Raw genomic sequence first — 16,571 nt, 5'->3', positions numbered from 1 at the left:
AGTTTCATTTTTAAATGAACATAAGCAGACTTCCCATTAATGATTTTTCCTTTTTTCCCGTTGTTATGATTTTCTCATGTAGTAGTTTATTTACTGAAAAGTATTTGAAAGTTGAGTTGTTCGTATGTTACTAGTTCTGTAAGGCGGTAGGTAAAATAATGTTAACATAGTAGTATTTCCTTATGTTTTCAAGTCTTTATTTTCAGCAGTTTCTATCCCACATTATTATTATTATTTATGGTATAGTTTATTTAGGCACTTCATCTTTTCCTTAATCAAATGAGTTTATTATCTAATGTAGTCTGCATACGAACCTCTAATTAAAATCAAAATGTTATTTCTCCTTGTGTTGTATAGACGTGCTACATGCTCAGTGTGAGGTACCTCGTATTACTCAGTGACTGAAAAACATCCGCCATTAGGCAGGGTATACACTTAAAATAGTATATAAGGTTCCAGGTATCTCAATACTATAATACTAATTGCAAAAAAAATTGGAAAGAACACAGAAATGAAAATGACACGGAGAATGGAATTATATGGTTTGAGGAACAAAATCCAGAGTTACGTGGGCACTATACACTAGAAACAAACATGAGGACAGAAGTTATTTGCAGGACATGAATACTGTACAAGTTAACTAGGTTGATAATATCTAGGGATTAAGTTGATGAAATGAAGTCAAGAAAAACCTGGGCTAGATATGGGAAAATACTTCCTAATGTAAAGTTTATTGGATTGTGAGATGTTCTTGAAAGGAAAGTTACTTGATTTGTTTAAAACTTGATTGAATTGTGTTCGATTTTTGCCTCCCCTATAGCCTATTGAAATTGCTTGAAAAATATCTGGTCATTTCAATGGATATTGGAATTGAGGTGCTTGGAGGCAGTCGATTGAGATAGCTGCATATGCCATCTCCCTTTATTCTTTTAATTTTTAAGTCTCATTTTGATCTTTTGTTTCGGTGACAAGTCTTAAAATATATCATAAAGAACTGGGGAAAGAGAGTTACCTTGAAGTTTCTGTTGGGGTGTTGACAACAATTCAAAGGGTGTTTGGGTGGTATACATAATTTATATGTGTATAGAAAAATGTAAAAGTTCAGAGATTCATCCCAGTCCACCTTGGATTGCTGTGAACTTTTCTGGTTTTGAGGGGTTGGGTTTTAAGTCTTAGTACTAGGTGGGTGAAATTGAGCTTTACATCTGTCTTCAGCATCTTGTTACAGAAATTAATTAGCAATTGGATCTTTAAAAATACCAATCTTAAATGTTTATTTTAAATGTCCTTTACATTGTAATTTGAGGTCTAAGCCACACATTCTTAGTGGAAATTACATCACTAACCTGTTTTTAAAATTAATTAAACATAGAGTCAGACAGTATACACTTGTGTACCATTTTTTTGCAATCTTTTGTGATTTAAAATAAGTGTAATTATAAAATGTTTGATATAAGCAAATGAGAAACTGATCAATCTTGCTGATCGCTCTTAATTATACAAATGTTAAGTGCTTCTTTTGTTAGTTATGCTGTTGACTAGACCCTTGGACTTTTTGTCAGGTGTATGCTTTTATTACGGCTTTTAAACTTATTATGCCGTAAGCAATGTTTTTGTTCTCTTTTTCTTGCTTAAGTGAGATTTGTTTTTTCACTCTTCCCAATGCTCCTGTTCTTTTATTTTTGAAATATTGCTTTAAAAGTTATTCTTGTCTTTTTGTTCTGTATGTAAATATATATATATATATATGTATGTATTATAGATTTTCTTGATAGCTGCCGAGCTAGTACTCTGTTGGCAGAGCTAGATGATGATGAGGATCTGCCTGAACCAGATGAAGAAGATGATGAAAATGAAGATGATAACCAAGAAGATCAAGAATATGAGGAAGTTATGGTACTGTATAGTTAGCATAGATGATATCTTAATTGACTAAGAGATGCATTAAAAGTCCACAGATTTTTTTTTTTTTTTTTCCAATATGGGGTCCTAGCTATAATCTTTCTATTAATTAAATGTATTGAGATTTAGGACTACTGGTTTGGAGTACCTATCCGTTAAGACTCTAAATGATAATGCCAAAGTTAAAATCATGTTATACTTTTCAGGGGCTGCAAAATGAATAATACTTTACAAAGACAGTTCATTGTCCCTTTTCCCCACTCTTGCGCATATTTTGAGTATTAAGAAGGCTGTTTTCTCATGTATTCAAATGGGTGTGATAAAATTGCAAGACCTCACTAGACAGGACAACTAACAGGGCAGTCCTCTTTCTGTACAAATTTGATTGTACCACCTACAACATTTATTCCAGAGAAAAGTGTTTTTGAACACCAGCACGCCCTGAGACCTTATAGGTCAGAATTAACATCTTAAAAACAATCTGGGAACAAGTTGACAGACAGTAGAAATGACGGATCTAGTGATCTAGTTCATGGGCTGATGAAATGGTTTAACTTTGTGGGTAGGCTGCTGAATTTTGTAATGATATGGTTCTGGGATGTGTTTAACTGTAGGCCTGTGTGAAGCAAACTGTAATAATTTAAGTATGCCAGAGGAAGTATCTCTTTAAAAAAAAAAAAAAAAAAAAAAAGGCAAAACCCAGCAAATTAATCCACATGGGTGGGTCTTGCCTACATTATTGTGAGTTCTGGCTTTTCATTTGGTTCTTCTTTAGTGATACGATGAATGCTTGGTCTTCTACCACCGTTGAAGTGATCAGAATGGATATTGCAAGGTCTAAGAGGAAAAATATAAGACTTCACTAATTACAGCTTAATGTTTATTACATAATTCCATAAAACAATATTTACGTTTATAGAAACTCCCTCTTGTAATTTATATGCCCAACTTTCAGTCATTTGAACCAAAATATTTAGCACTTTCACCTACTGTGATTATGCTTTTAATAGAAACTCAAATACATTGCTAAATATTTTGTTATTTCACCTTCTGCACAAAGATATGAAGTTAGGAACGGAAAAGCCAGTACTACTTAAACGGATCTACCATGCAAACAACAACCTTTAGTTTGTAGATTGTTGATCACTTTTCAGAAATTAGTAAATGGAGTTACTCTTGTTGTTCATGGGAAGAAGCAGAAATAGCTAAATTAGTCCTTGCTTAAGATTACACAGCAAGAATCGGATCTGGAAAAGAAAATTGGGTTCCAGTCCTGTTCCCTCTGATATACCATGTAATTCTTCTCAATGAGGAGTTGAACAGATTAAAAACTTATAGAAAAGTCATAAGCAATTAATACTTGCTAAGGCTTATTGAAAATTAGATTTCTTCCGACCATCGTAGTTCCAGTATTTTGGTATTTGATTTAATGTCTGGAAAAACGTGTATACATTATATATCAATATATGTATACACTTTCAAAAAAATACTTCTTGGTTTCAGAAAAGTTAATGTGTTTATTTTGACACCATTGATTTATTTGAATCTTTCATATTCCAAAGTTTGTGGAATACACAAAATATCTACACCGAGTTTGCTGGTCTACAATACTCTGTATTTCCGTATGTTCTGGTGCTTCATGGAAAGTTTCATTCTTTCCAGAAATTGTAAATACACCTGTTGTAAGGTTAGCCCATTTATGTTGATTTCTGTATATCTGTGGTTTTGATAATTCTCTTGATTCCTGCTTGACCAGTAAATGGAACTAAAATGGTTATGTGCCAGCTTTGATATCTTTTGTGTCAATTTTAGTTTACATGACTGCTCTATTCCCTAGGTAACTATTAAATTTTTGATCAAATGATTCTTTGTAGCAGAATCTAAAAAACAACTACTTTTTTTTTAGGAAGAGGAGGAGTATGAAACCAAAGGAGGCCGTAGAAGAACATGGGATGATGATTATGTATTGAAACGGCAGTTTTCTGCTCTGGTTCCTGCTTTTGACCCAAGACCTGGTCGTACTAATGTTCAGCAGACAACTGACCTGGAAATCCCTCCACCGGGTATGCTGACAAGACATTCGTGATACTTGACCTGGCTTTAGGGTGGAGATTCACTGTTAAGGGTCCTTTGTGCTCTGGGGATCATATCACTAGTAACCAGTGCAACATGCTTCTGTGGCTGTGTGGCTTTTCTCTGTTTGAATAAGAGTTTCACCTACCTCTGCAGGTCCTAGCGTTATTGAGGGAAAAGTAAATTAAATGCTGTGTAAAATAAGCATAATCATGAATTTTACTTGGATTAGTGGTAAATCTCTTGCTATGTCTGGTTCCACCTGCAGGGAATAATCTGTGTGTTGAGCTACCTGGAATAGCTTTGATTGGAGGGGGCTTGTTGAAACAGTCCAAAGCAGAGGCGAGGGAAAGCTAATACAGTAATTGAGCAGTCTGTACGACCAGCAGCGCAGCACCTGATCTTGATCCTTAGTTCATTCTTGTTCAGCAGTGTGGGTGTAGTCAATGTTCGTTACAGAAAAGAATACATAGGTTTAGCTTATGTGGAAACGAGCTGTTGTTGATTTTGATGAACTGAAATGAGTTATTACAACAGGAAGATACTGGATATGAAAAGAAGAATGCATGTGCTGTGATAATATTAAAGAGGGTGTTATCAAGACATAAGGATCAATAGGGATTTCAAAAATGCGTGTTAGCTTTACTTGCATAGAGAAGTGCTGTAGTTACAGCCCATGGATATAGTTCATAGTTACAACTCAGTATCATCTCTTTGGCATGTGTGCAGTCCTCACACTTCCTTGTTGAGCCACTTTGTTAATGTTTAAGCCAACTTGTCATGCGTTATATGTTTTGTATTAACGGCTTCTCGATGATTTTTCACATGCAGGTACACCTCATTCAGAACTCTTGGAAGAGGTTGAGTGCATGCCATCGCCACGTTTAGCGCTTACCTTGAAAGTTTCAGGTCTTGGAACAACTCGAGAAGTAGAACTGCCCTTAACAAACTTCCGATCTACCATCTTTTACTACGTACAGAAATTGTTACAGCTTTCCTGTAATGGCAATGTGAAATCTGACAAACTTAGACGTATTTGGGAGCCAACATACACGTAAGCTCACAAGTTTGTTATTCTCTGTAGAGAACGCTGTGACCGATTAGGAAACAGGTGTGAAACAGTGTTAAGGTTTTTTTCCTCCTCTATAGGAAGCAATGCTAGAATTAGTTTTTCTTACATTTATGTCAGGATCTTCCTACTGGTTTTAAAGCTAGTGCTGTGACTACAAAACAAAAAAAGTCATAACTTCTAATCCTCAGTTGTGACTTGTTAATAATATTTCGCAAGTCAAGCAATTGACCGAGAAAGCAGAATTTGGTCTGCTTAGGGATCTGCTTGGAAGAATCCCATGGAGATATAGTCCTAGAGAGAAGGGAGGTCCAGGAGAGAGGATTGATTTTTCAAGGATCACTTCCTCCAGGCTCAAGAACAATCCATCCCAATATGTAGGAAATCAGGCAGAAGGAGTAGGAGACCTGCGTGGATGAACAAGAAACTCTCAACAGAACTCAAAACATAAAAAGGAAGCACACAAGAGGTGGAAGAAGGGTCAAGTGACCCAGGGGGAATATTAGAGACATTGTCCCAGTGTGAAGGTATGGGGTTAGGAAAGCCAAAGTCCATTGGGAGTTGAATCTGATGAGGGATGTGAAGGACAAAAGGTTAGGGAACACTTAAAGAAATAGGACATACAAGTCCATGGGACTCAATGGGATGCATCCACAAGACCTGGCCCCTCTTAATCATCTTTGAAAGGTCATGGTGGTTGGGAGACATTTCTGAGGACTGGAGGAAAGCAAGTGTCACTTCTATCCCCCAGAAGGGCAAGAAAGATCTAGGGAACTACAGATGGGACACCTTCTCCTTCATCCCTGGAAAGGTGAAGGAAATAGTCCTGGAAACCATTTTCAAACAATGAAGGCCAAGAAAAGGTGATTGGGAGTAGGTGGTATGGATTTATGAAGAGGAAATAATTCTTAACCAATCTAATAGCATTCTATGATAAGATGACTAGTTCAGTGGATGAGGAGAAAGCAGCAGATGTTATTTTCTTTGACTTTAGCAAGGCTTTCAACACTTTCTCCCTCATTGACAAAATAATAAAGTATGGACTAGCTAGTGTCTGAAAACTGCCTGAACTGCCATGCTCAGATGGTTGTGATCATTGGTATTAAGTCCAGCTGGAGGCCAGTCATTAGTGGTGTACCCAAAGGGTCGATACTGGGTCCAGTACTGTTTAACATCTACATTAATGAACTGTATGATGGGACAGAGCAGATCCTCAGCAAGGTTGCAGACAAAACAAGACGGGGAGGAGTCATTGTTGCACCAGATGTTTGTGCTGCCATTCTGAGAGATGTCATCAGGCTGGAGAAATGGGGACATGGGAACTTCATGAAGTTCCACAAAGGGAAATGCGAAGTCTAGCAGCTGGGGAGAAATAACTGCTGGTAGAGGCTGGGGGCCAACTGGCTTGAAAACAGCTTGGCGGAAAAGGCCCTGAGGGTCCTGGTGGATGTAAAGTTGAACGTAAGCCAGCTATGCACCCTGGCAGCAAAGACGGCCAGCAGCATCCTAGGCTGCATTAGGAAGGTTGAGGGAGGTGATCTTCCCCTTCTGCTCGGCAGTGGCGAGACACATCTGGAGTGCTATGTCCAGTTCAGGGCTCCTCAGTACAAGAGAGACATGGACACTGGAGTGAGTCTAGCAAAGGGCAGCTAGGACGATTAAAGGGCTTAAAGTATCTGTCATACAAAGAGAGTCTGAGAGGTCTGGGACTGTCTAGCCTGGGGGAAAAAAAGGCTTGTGGGATCTTACCAATGTGTATGAATACCTGATGGGAGAAAGTAAGGAAGACAGAGCATAGACTCTTCCTTGTTGTGACAAGTGAAAGGACAAGAAGAAAATGGCTCAAATTGAAATATGGGAAATTCCATTTAAACATAACATTTGAGCAGAGGTACTGGACTAGGACTCCAGAGGTCCTTTCCAACCTCAGCTATTCTCTTTACCCTAATTTGACCTTACTTGCTCTATAGTAATAGACAGACATTGTAAGACTGTATGATTGTGTGTATTTTCCATTTACTACACCAATGTAACTTCTGTCATACTAGGAAACTAGCCTATACAAAAGCAAGAACTGCAGTAAGGTGGTCGCAGTTTTCTTAACTTTGTATTTCAGATTTCTGCAGTGCTTGTGTGTTCCACCTGTTTTCTGAGTTGCCTTGTGTCAAAAATTGTCTGCTGTAACAAAACTGTTTTCTAGTTAAGAAGCATGAGAAATAGTTGTAAATGTGTATATCTCCTAAGTTAATACACAGCAAACTACCCTAGAACTTCAAAATTTCAAAGAGCTGGTGCATGTGTAGTGAAGAACCTAAAGTTGGTTTGGGAAATTTCCACAATGAAGGTTGTTTGATTACTCAGACCTCACTTAAGGAACCATAAATTAAATACTTGGCAAGATAAATATCAACATCATGAAAATCAAATGAGAGTTTAAGAACTTTGCTGCATCAGGGTATCCCAGATGTTCTGTGCAGCAAAGAGCAGCTGCTATTGCTGGTTTACATCACGTTATCTAACTGTCATTGATGTCTAACAAGTCGATGTATAACTTCAGAATTTAGAGGACGTGCTATGAGGATGAAATATTAACTCATTGTTTTGATATCTAGAATCATGTACAGAGAAATGAAGGATTCTGATAAGGAGAAAGAAAGTGGAAAAATGGTAAGACTTACTTCTGTGCCTTTGGGTATGTTCTTATGGCTGTTTAAACAAAAGCAAAACAAATCTTATTGCAGTTTTTGAAATGCTACATTAAAAAAAACTAACAGTTTTCAATTACTTAAAGGATATGAGTGAGTATATTTGTAAATGCATGCTCCTTTAAAAAAGACAATATGTAATGCATGTGAAATCTTAAAGACTTTACAATCAGGAAAAACCAACATTTGGTGATTCCTGTTGTAGGGTTGCTGGTCAGTAGAGCATGTGGAGCAGTACCTTGGCACTGATGAATTACCAAAGAATGACTTGATAACCTACCTGCAGAAGAATGCAGACTCAGCTTTCCTGCGCCACTGGAAATTAACCGGCACTAATAAAAGTATTAGGAAAAACAGAAATTGTTCCCAGCTCATAGCTGCATACAAGGTATATGTCTGCATCCAAACTTTTTTTATTATGTATGGCTGTGTGCTTTGTTTTGCAGCTTTAAAGAGTCTTGCGGAGGAGCGATATGACGTGGATCAGAATGTTGAATGTCCACATGCCAATATCAAGTGTAGTTGTTGCTGCTCTTTTTATTTTTTTTCTTAATGACTTCTGTTGAATATAGTCGTGTTAAAATGCATTTGAATCATGATTTGAACCATCCACAATTTAACTAAGTGTTGAGGTTAAACACAGTAACCATTCTGATTTTTCAAATCATTAACTTGGAGTGCGCAGTCCTAAAGATGGTAACACACACAGTTTTCATTCTTGACAATTCTTTTTTACAGGATTTTTGTGAACATGGATCAAAATCTGGATTAAGTCAAGGGGCCATTTCTACTCTTCAAAATTCTGATATCCTTAGTTTGGCAAAGGAACAACCTCAGGCCAAAGCTGGCAGTGGGCAGAACTCCTGTGGAGTAGAAGATGTTCTGCAGTTACTTCGCATTTTGTATATAGTTGCCAGTGACCCTTACGCAGCACGAACTTCTCAAGAAGGTAAGTTAGTTATCTAGCAGAGCTTCTTAAATGTTTTAATGAAAACAAAATAAAGGAAAAATTTTCTCTTTGATATTTTCAGAAGGAGATGAGCATCCTCAGTTTAACTTCCCACCAGATGAATTCACAAGCAAAAAAATTACTACAAAGATTCTGCAACAGATTGAGGTATTACATTAATGTATTATGCACAATGTATATATGTAATATTGGTTTTAAGACTATTATGTTCTTCCTTACTTTGTTTGAAATTACTAGCTTTTTTGCCATTTTGACTTTTGAATTGTGTCATACAATATTTACTTCCTTATATTCTGAATGAGTAAATTCTGTAAGAACAGGCTAGTCTGATTAAAAACATACCAAGAAAAAAGTTGTAATAGAATTTTATCTTTTGGTTATGAAGAATAATTTTTCTGCACCAAACATCGATGTTACCATGTGTATTTATCTCTGCCTGATGATATTGTAACAAAGGCAATTAATTGTGTCAGGGTTCATAAACGTTTTATTGTTTATACATTCCACATAAAGCTTTCAAAAATCGCATTGAGAAAACATATTCTTGGTACTAGGTCAGTTAGCTGCATTGAAAAGAAAACTTTAAGATGTAGTTCTTCAGTAGAACTACACTTTCTTTAACAGAGATTTAAAGAAGATGAAGATTCTTGACTTGCTCTGCTCTTGTGTGCTTTTTGAGGTTGTTTTTTTTTTTATTACAGTTCAGTTGTCCTAATTATTCATTTAAAAAAAAGTTCAGTTTTTCATGTTCTTTTCAAGGCTTTTCAGGCACCCTGAATATCTTTGTAGTAATATTTTCTGCAGTCTTTTTTTATTATACTTGTATTTTAGAAGGGACTATAGTAGTATTTCAGTGGGGATCATCTTTACTACCACCAAGTTTCTTTTGTGTCTTCTGGTATTGAGGAGGTAGTATCTAATCACTTTTGGGCAACACTCAGAAGTAATTCTCTCCAGGTAATTATATACTTGGGTCTCCCCGCAGTGCTTTGAGTAGTATGTATCCCAGAGATTTACTACAGCTTTTAGTGTGTTTGTGCCAAAGCACCCTGTGTCTACCCTTGAGTCCTAGAAACTCTGTGAACTTCTCATTCATAGCATTGAAAAGGAAAAAAAAAGTAGCAGTTGCTGAGACGGAAGGAACTTGCTCAAGCACAGGTGAAAACTCTGTACTTGGGTGTATCGGGTGTCTGTGTACTTAGTTACAAACTTGTTAGAACAACCCGAGTCTAATATTAGAAACATTTTGTTGTTGTTGTTTTTATCTTGCATTAAACTACAGGAACCCTTGGCACTAGCAAGTGGAGCTTTGCCAGACTGGTGTGAGCAGCTAACAAGCAAGTGTCCTTTCTTAATTCCATTTGAAACAAGACAGTTGTACTTCACATGCACAGCATTTGGAGCATCAAGGTAAAAAAAAAAAAAAAAAAAAGACTGCTTTTTTTTTTAATATAATAGGTTTTTTAATTGCTAATTCACAGAAGGACGTTATCCTAACAAGATAGATTTTGCTTGCCAAACGTAAAGCATTTTAGATAGTAGAAAAAAGGGGAATAAGATGGAAAACTTCAGAAAGACTTTTGGACACTTGAAACATTTCTTGTTCATTGTCTTAGAGGTTTATGATGAGCAGCCTATCTTGTGTTTGATATTATTCAGGAAATTCCTTTGAAGAAATTTCATTTTTCAACTTTAGCTGAAGACTTGCTTATGTACCTCTAGCTACGTTATCATATCAGACAGTAATTCGACTGGGTTGCAGTTCATTGCATGAAGAAGTAAGAAACAAAATAAAAAAACTCTGAAAACAAATGTGAATTAAATGTTTGTTGAAAACATACACCAAAGCACATCTTTTATTTTTTAGTTCCTGCAGTGGTTTGGTGATTGTTTGGTTTGGTTCGTTTATTTTTAATTCACTAAAGTCTTAACAAAATAGACAAAATCTAATGAATAGATGCTGTTTCAAAAGTTACTACTAGCTGCATAATGAAACTGTATCAAAACCAGACATTAAAACATTTAAGCGTACCCTCTAAAGTGTTTTGTTACCTAGAAATCCTTAGTATTTTGATTGCAGCAGTGATTACCTTGAGAGTACGTAGACAGTGTAAACCTTTTTGCCAGCTTACTTTTATGTAATGAGAAGGAAGAATTAGTTTTTGTGGGTTTTCTTGGCTGGGTTTTTTTGTTTGTTTTTCCAAAGAGGAAGAAAACTGTGGACAGTGAGTTGCAAAAATTACTGTTGTGTTTAATACACAGTAGAAATGCCTCATGAAGAGTGTAAAATTAGGCATTTAAAAAGAATGGAAAAGGCAGAGAAGAAAAGGTGCTCTCTTGCAAGACATCAGTTTAAATCTTCTCAATGTGGAAAAACTGAACTTCTATGGAAAAATGGTCCAGAAAACTGGACCATGTGTGTTTTGGGTTTTGTTTTGAAAAAGGTAATATTTTAGAAAAACTATTTTAAAGAGATCCTTCAGGAAACATTGCATGGTATTTACTTGCTAAGTAAAGAGCTAGCTTAAGCTCTTAAAATACTGGAAATAGTTCTTAAAACTCATATGCTGTATATGAACTCTCTGTGTGTACATGCACACGGGCATGTACACTCTGTCGGTGTCTGTCATGACGCTTGACCATACTTGCAGAACAGCATTATAGATAGTTTATTGCTGCATAGATGACTATATAAACAAGAATTTTGAACTTTGACTTCATGTAAGCACTGCTAGTAGAGGCGGCTGTTCTTCCTTCACTGACATGGGTCTCTATGTGTGTGAATGCACTTCAGCTTTGGTTCTGTGTTTCTCTAATAAGTGTGTGAGTAAGTAAATCTTGCCGTAAAACTTGGTCAGTATCAATGGGGTGATGTACAACCGCCTTGCGGTATATAACGGAAGTTGCAATAAGTGTCTATAAACAGTTTTGAGCATCTGTGATTAAAAAGTAAATGCTACCCTCTGTTCATTCCACTGTAATATGAAAATTATAGTAATTCAGATCAAGAATTGTATGTTTTCATTGGTGCAATCTATTACATCAGAAGTTATGGCTGGACCTTCCTAGTAACTAAACATTTAGTTTGCTAAACTCATACAATACGAAGCAGCCCATATTTGAGCATTTTGGATACTTCTGAGAAATACTTCAGTATATAACTTTAGGAAAAAAAAAATTAGGAGGAGGTAATTAGTACTTAACAAGGTAACTTTTTCTTAGGGGCTACTTTTCGGTTTTCGTGCTGGTAGACATGGAAGTTTTAAGCAACTGGGTTTTGTTTTTTTCCAGAGCAATCGTATGGCTACAGAACAGACGTGAAGCCACTGTTGAACGGACAAGGACCACAAGCACCGTGCGACGTGATGATCCGGGAGAATTCAGAGTTGGACGCCTCAAACACGAAAGAGTGAAAGTTCCGCGAGGTGAATCCTTGATGGAATGGGCAGAAAATGTCATGCAGATTCATGCAGACAGAAAATCTGTTCTAGAGGTAAAGCATATCTGCTTAGCAGAGCGAGGTTAGATAGCTGTTTCTGATGTACTGGCCGGGATATTGAATATCCTGTTCCATAACCAACACTGAACATTTCACTAGGATTTTCGTTTATTGTTAACATTCCTTGTTTTTCTAGGTTGAGTTTTTAGGGGAGGAAGGAACAGGCCTGGGTCCTACCTTGGAATTTTATGCACTGGTGGCAGCAGAATTTCAGAGGACAGATTTGGGAGCTTGGCTTTGTGATGATGACTTCCCAGATGATGAGTCTCGTCAGGTATATTTCAATTTGCATTCTAAACTGAGGACTTGTGTAAAAGAAAAATGAGCTAGATATCCAGGAAGGGAAGAACACATGATCAGTGAGCAGCCACTCATCATGGTCAAGAATGACCACTGTGCTCTACAGCTTCCGTTCTTACCTGTTCTCTTTTTAACAGAAAAGTAGAGTATAGTAGGTTAAAACAGCACAGATATATAATTGAGTTTAACAATGTCAACTTGTTTTTGTGTGTCTCAGGTTGATATTGGTGGTGGATTGAAACCCCCTGGCTACTATGTACAGAGATCATGTGGACTCTTCACAGCACCATTCCCACAAGATAGTGATGACCTTGAAAGAATAACCAAACTCTTTCATTTCCTTGGGATTTTCTTGGCTAAATGCATTCAGGACAATAGACTTGTGGATTTACCCATTTCTAAGCCTTTTTTTAAACTCATGTGTATGGGGGATATTAAAAGTAACATGAGTAAGTTGATATATGAATCACGGGGTGATAGAGACTTGCACTGTACTGAAAGTCAGTCGGAGGCTTCTACAGAAGAAGGGCATGATTCCTTGTCAGTAGGAAGTCTGGAAGAAGACTCCAAATCAGAATTTATTCTTGATCCACCAAAACCTAAACCTCCTGCCTGGTTTAATGGAATTTTAACATGGGAAGACTTTGAATTAGTAAATCCGCATAGAGCTAGGTTTCTAAAAGAAATTAAGGACCTTGCAATTAAGAGGCGTCAAATTTTAAGCAACAAAAGTCTGTCAGAAGATGAAAAGAACACAAAACTACAGGAATTAATGCTGAAGAATCCATCAGGCTCAGGGCCTCCACTTAGCATAGAAGATTTGGGGTAAGAGTTTTCATATTTATTTATAAATATGCGAACAGTGTTGTGTTAGAGACAAATGTCAACATGTATAATTAAAAATGAAGATTTCTTCATTTTAAATAGTACCATTGCAAGGGGGAATCATTAGAGATGCAGCAAGATCCAGTTTGCCATCTGTAGCTATATTCTTGTTTCTTAGTTTGAGGATTTTCTGTTCTCACTTGCTCAGTTTCCTAATGTTTAAACTTAAATGCGGCTGCATTGCAATGCTGTATGACTCTCTACAAACACCCAAATGCTTGTTGAAGACCTTTAGAAAAGTGTGAATTGGTAATTTCTTTGCTCTGATAACTATTGAAATTTATCAAATTTTTTGGAGAGCTTTTAAAAGAGGACAGATTGAAATTTCAGATTGTGTTAATTGACATGCAGTGCAGTGTTTGAATCCCTGTCAAACAGAACATTTGCTAACTTTTAGCAAATGTTAAAGACCTAAAAGTGCTCATACATGGGTAAACTTGTGTCAGGATGTCATCTTTTGTAGTTTTAAATTATTTCTTTTGAAACAACAGTAGCTTTTCTACCATTAATATTATGGGTTATTTGTTAAAATTGTGTTGTGCCACAAGGATTGCATAGTCAGAATTCAGTAATTGCTTACGGCCTTACGGACTGTAGCATGGCTTGTTAGCGAGAGAAAGCAGGTAGCACCGTTGAAGGGCCTACATGTCTAATATGTGAAGTGGCTCTATAACTGTTAGTGCTGGAAATTAACATAAAGGATTTTTTGAGTTTGTGAACTGAATGAAGCAGTTTGAGTTTTGAAGCTGATAACCTAAAGATATCAAACTCTATGACATTTTCAAGGGTTATCAAATCCAAATAAATAGCGGGTGAGTACACGCACGTGCATACCGTAGATTTGAAACATGTATTATCTGTGTAGCCCATGACTAATTGTAGTTCTGTACTGTGATCCTGTTTGAAATGTAGTGAGATGCTTTCAGGTGTGGGGGGTGCAGTTTATAAACCTGGTGTATTTGCAAAAGCAGTAGCAGACTTGTTTGCAATTACTAACTATCTTTGTATTTTGAAGTCTAAATTTTCAGTTTTGCCCTTCGTCCAAAGTATATGGGTTTACAGCTGTGGATCTCAAACCAGGTGGGGAAGATGAGGTAAGGAAACAACCTACCTTTACAATTTAAACCATGGTTAAATTTTTACTGTCTCAGCAGTAACTCTAATGCAAAGCGAGTTCTTACAGTGTTTGTCTGTCATCTTTGCAGACTATAACAATGGATAATGCAGAGGAATATGTAGATCTGATGTTTGACTTCTGCATGCATACTGGTATACAGAAACAGATGGAGGCATTCAGAGGTAAGGTTAAATATGGCAGAATACATATGCAGTTAGGTGGCCTAATTGGTGTTCAGGGTCTGGTGGTTTAAAGTGGTGGCATAGAATGGCTTTCAAAAACAAACTTTTAAATTAAGAGTGCAGTAGAGAAGATATTAATTTCGTAACACCTTTGCGTTAGTTATGCCATTTTTAATCGTGAAGAGGTTCCATTTACCTTAATGAGGAAACTGTTCGTTGATTCTGGTTTGATCAAAATATAATTGAAACGCTGACATTGTTTATAAACAATCTTTTGACTTATGCTTATAACTGTATCTTGTGTAAATTAAAGATGGCTTCAATAGAGTCTTCCCAATGGAGAAGCTGAGTTCCTTCAGCCATGAAGAAGTTCAGATGATTCTTTGTGGAAATCAGTCACCTTCTTGGGCAGCTGAGGATATCATCAATTATACTGAACCTAAACTGGGATATACACGAGATAGGTACTTACATTGAGTGACTTGAAAATAGCTGAATATATGTTAAGTAACGAAATGTCCAGAATGTTCATTAGATGAAGACGCCCAATTGGATGGCATTAGTGGTCACTGAACAGCAAGCGACTGTTTGAAACAACACGAAATGACCGTGTGTGCGTTACAACAGATAGGTTAGAAGGTACTCAGTGTTTTTCTGATGAGAGAGGATAAATACTAAAATGTGAACAATGAGTGGAAATTAATGGCAGCTAACTAATACAGGCTATTAAAAATAGCATTTTAGAGTTTTTACTTTCATCTTTGGTGGTAGTTATAATTTCTGTTTGGTTGGGTATCGTTGTTATTTGTCCCTTATTTCTTTCTCATCAAGTCTAGTCAAAAAAGAAAATGTACTGTGCAGGGAACAAATATACTGGTGATTGGCTGTCAGGAGGTGATCTCGATGTTTTGGGGTTTGTTGCTGCCTTGTCGTGTTTGGTAGCAATAACATACAAATTGCTTCTGGAACTGTGTTAGTATAAGCATGCTGAAGGATCCTAATCAGTCCAAGATGCTGTGTGGAGCGATTCTTCTGTTGACCCTGCCCTGCATGCCATGACGCAACGGAGATTACAGTGCCTGATAGCCGAGGGCCTGTTTCAGCAGGCTGTGCTTTCTTCATGCCCTCTCCTCCCCCTCATTCCCTGGGCTGGTATGGATGAAAGCAGTGGTATCTGGAGGATTCCTTGAAGATCTGTTGTAGTCTGTTACATTTTTCCTATTTTTTTGCTTGAAGGTCTTTAACAGGACAGAAATGAAATCATATATAAATGGAAGGGGCTTTATACTGCAGAAGTGGTACAGAAAAAGTCTAAAGATTATAGTCAGTTGGATTCTTTTCATAGAATAGGTTTGAGCTCTGTCTACTTCTCTACCCGCTCATATGCAACATACCCAAATAACGCTCCCAGATAAGTATGGAGAAAAGTTCTTATTCACCTACATTTTTCTGTGTAGAAAGCAAGGAGATAAAGGAAGTATTTTTGGTTTTATGATGTTTTATTCTTAACTCAATACTGAACAGGCACTAGAATCTTACAGTGACTGCTTAGACGTGACTAAACATCATAATTGTATTGTTGCAAGGGAAATTTAAAAAAACGCTCTTGTAATGCTATCGTAACTAATTATTGTAATTTATTTTAAGCCCTGGATTCCTTCGATTTGTGAGAGTCTTGTGTGGTATGTCTTCGGATGAAAGGAAGGCTTTTCTCCAGTTCACCACTGGTTGTTCCACACTCCCACCAGGAGGACTGGCAAACCTACATCCCCGGCTCACTGTTGTACGCAAGGTATGGCTTCTTTGGGTTGCCCTCCAAACCGGCTGTTCTGGCTTTTGAATGGGATCGTTGCTACGTTAAGAAATAAC

The 16,571-nt window shown here is 37.0% G+C and overlaps 1 protein-coding gene across 8 annotated transcripts in view; it reads left to right on the top strand.

Moving 5' to 3' along the window:
• HECTD1 (HECT domain E3 ubiquitin protein ligase 1) overlaps nt 1-16,571 on the top strand; it is a 64,970-nt gene that overhangs the window by 47,128 nt on the left and 1,271 nt on the right. For 7 of the 8 annotated variants that reach the window (XM_087747111.1, XM_087747110.1, XM_087747114.1 and 4 more), the window contains 15 exons: nt 1,763-1,896; nt 3,809-3,965; nt 4,807-5,029; nt 7,657-7,711; nt 7,955-8,137; nt 8,488-8,698; nt 8,781-8,866; nt 10,002-10,129; nt 12,011-12,212; nt 12,355-12,492; nt 12,736-13,343; nt 14,419-14,497; nt 14,609-14,702; nt 15,016-15,166; nt 16,350-16,494. In XM_087747111.1, the coding sequence (XP_087603237.1) occupies nt 1,763-1,896; nt 3,809-3,965; nt 4,807-5,029; nt 7,657-7,711; nt 7,955-8,137; nt 8,488-8,698; nt 8,781-8,866; nt 10,002-10,129; nt 12,011-12,212; nt 12,355-12,492; nt 12,736-13,343; nt 14,419-14,497; nt 14,609-14,702; nt 15,016-15,166; nt 16,350-16,494 (2,594 nt within the window). Of the gene's footprint in view, nt 1-1,762; nt 1,897-3,808; nt 3,966-4,806; nt 5,030-7,656; nt 7,712-7,954; nt 8,138-8,487; nt 8,699-8,780; nt 8,867-10,001; nt 10,130-12,010; nt 12,213-12,354; nt 12,493-12,735; nt 13,344-14,418; nt 14,498-14,608; nt 14,703-15,015; nt 15,167-16,349; nt 16,495-16,571 lie in introns of those variants that run through there. The other variant, XM_087747117.1, reaches the window with a different exon arrangement.

Source organism: Nipponia nippon, unplaced genomic scaffold (genome assembly GCF_047370975.1).
Source record: "Nipponia nippon isolate SJK-2023a ecotype South Korea unplaced genomic scaffold, ASM4737097v1 scaffold_11, whole genome shotgun sequence".
NCBI lineage: Eukaryota > Metazoa > Chordata > Aves > Pelecaniformes > Threskiornithidae > Nipponia > Nipponia nippon.
Note: the sequence above shows the minus strand (reverse complement) of the source record. Positions and strands in the feature narration are given on the sequence as shown.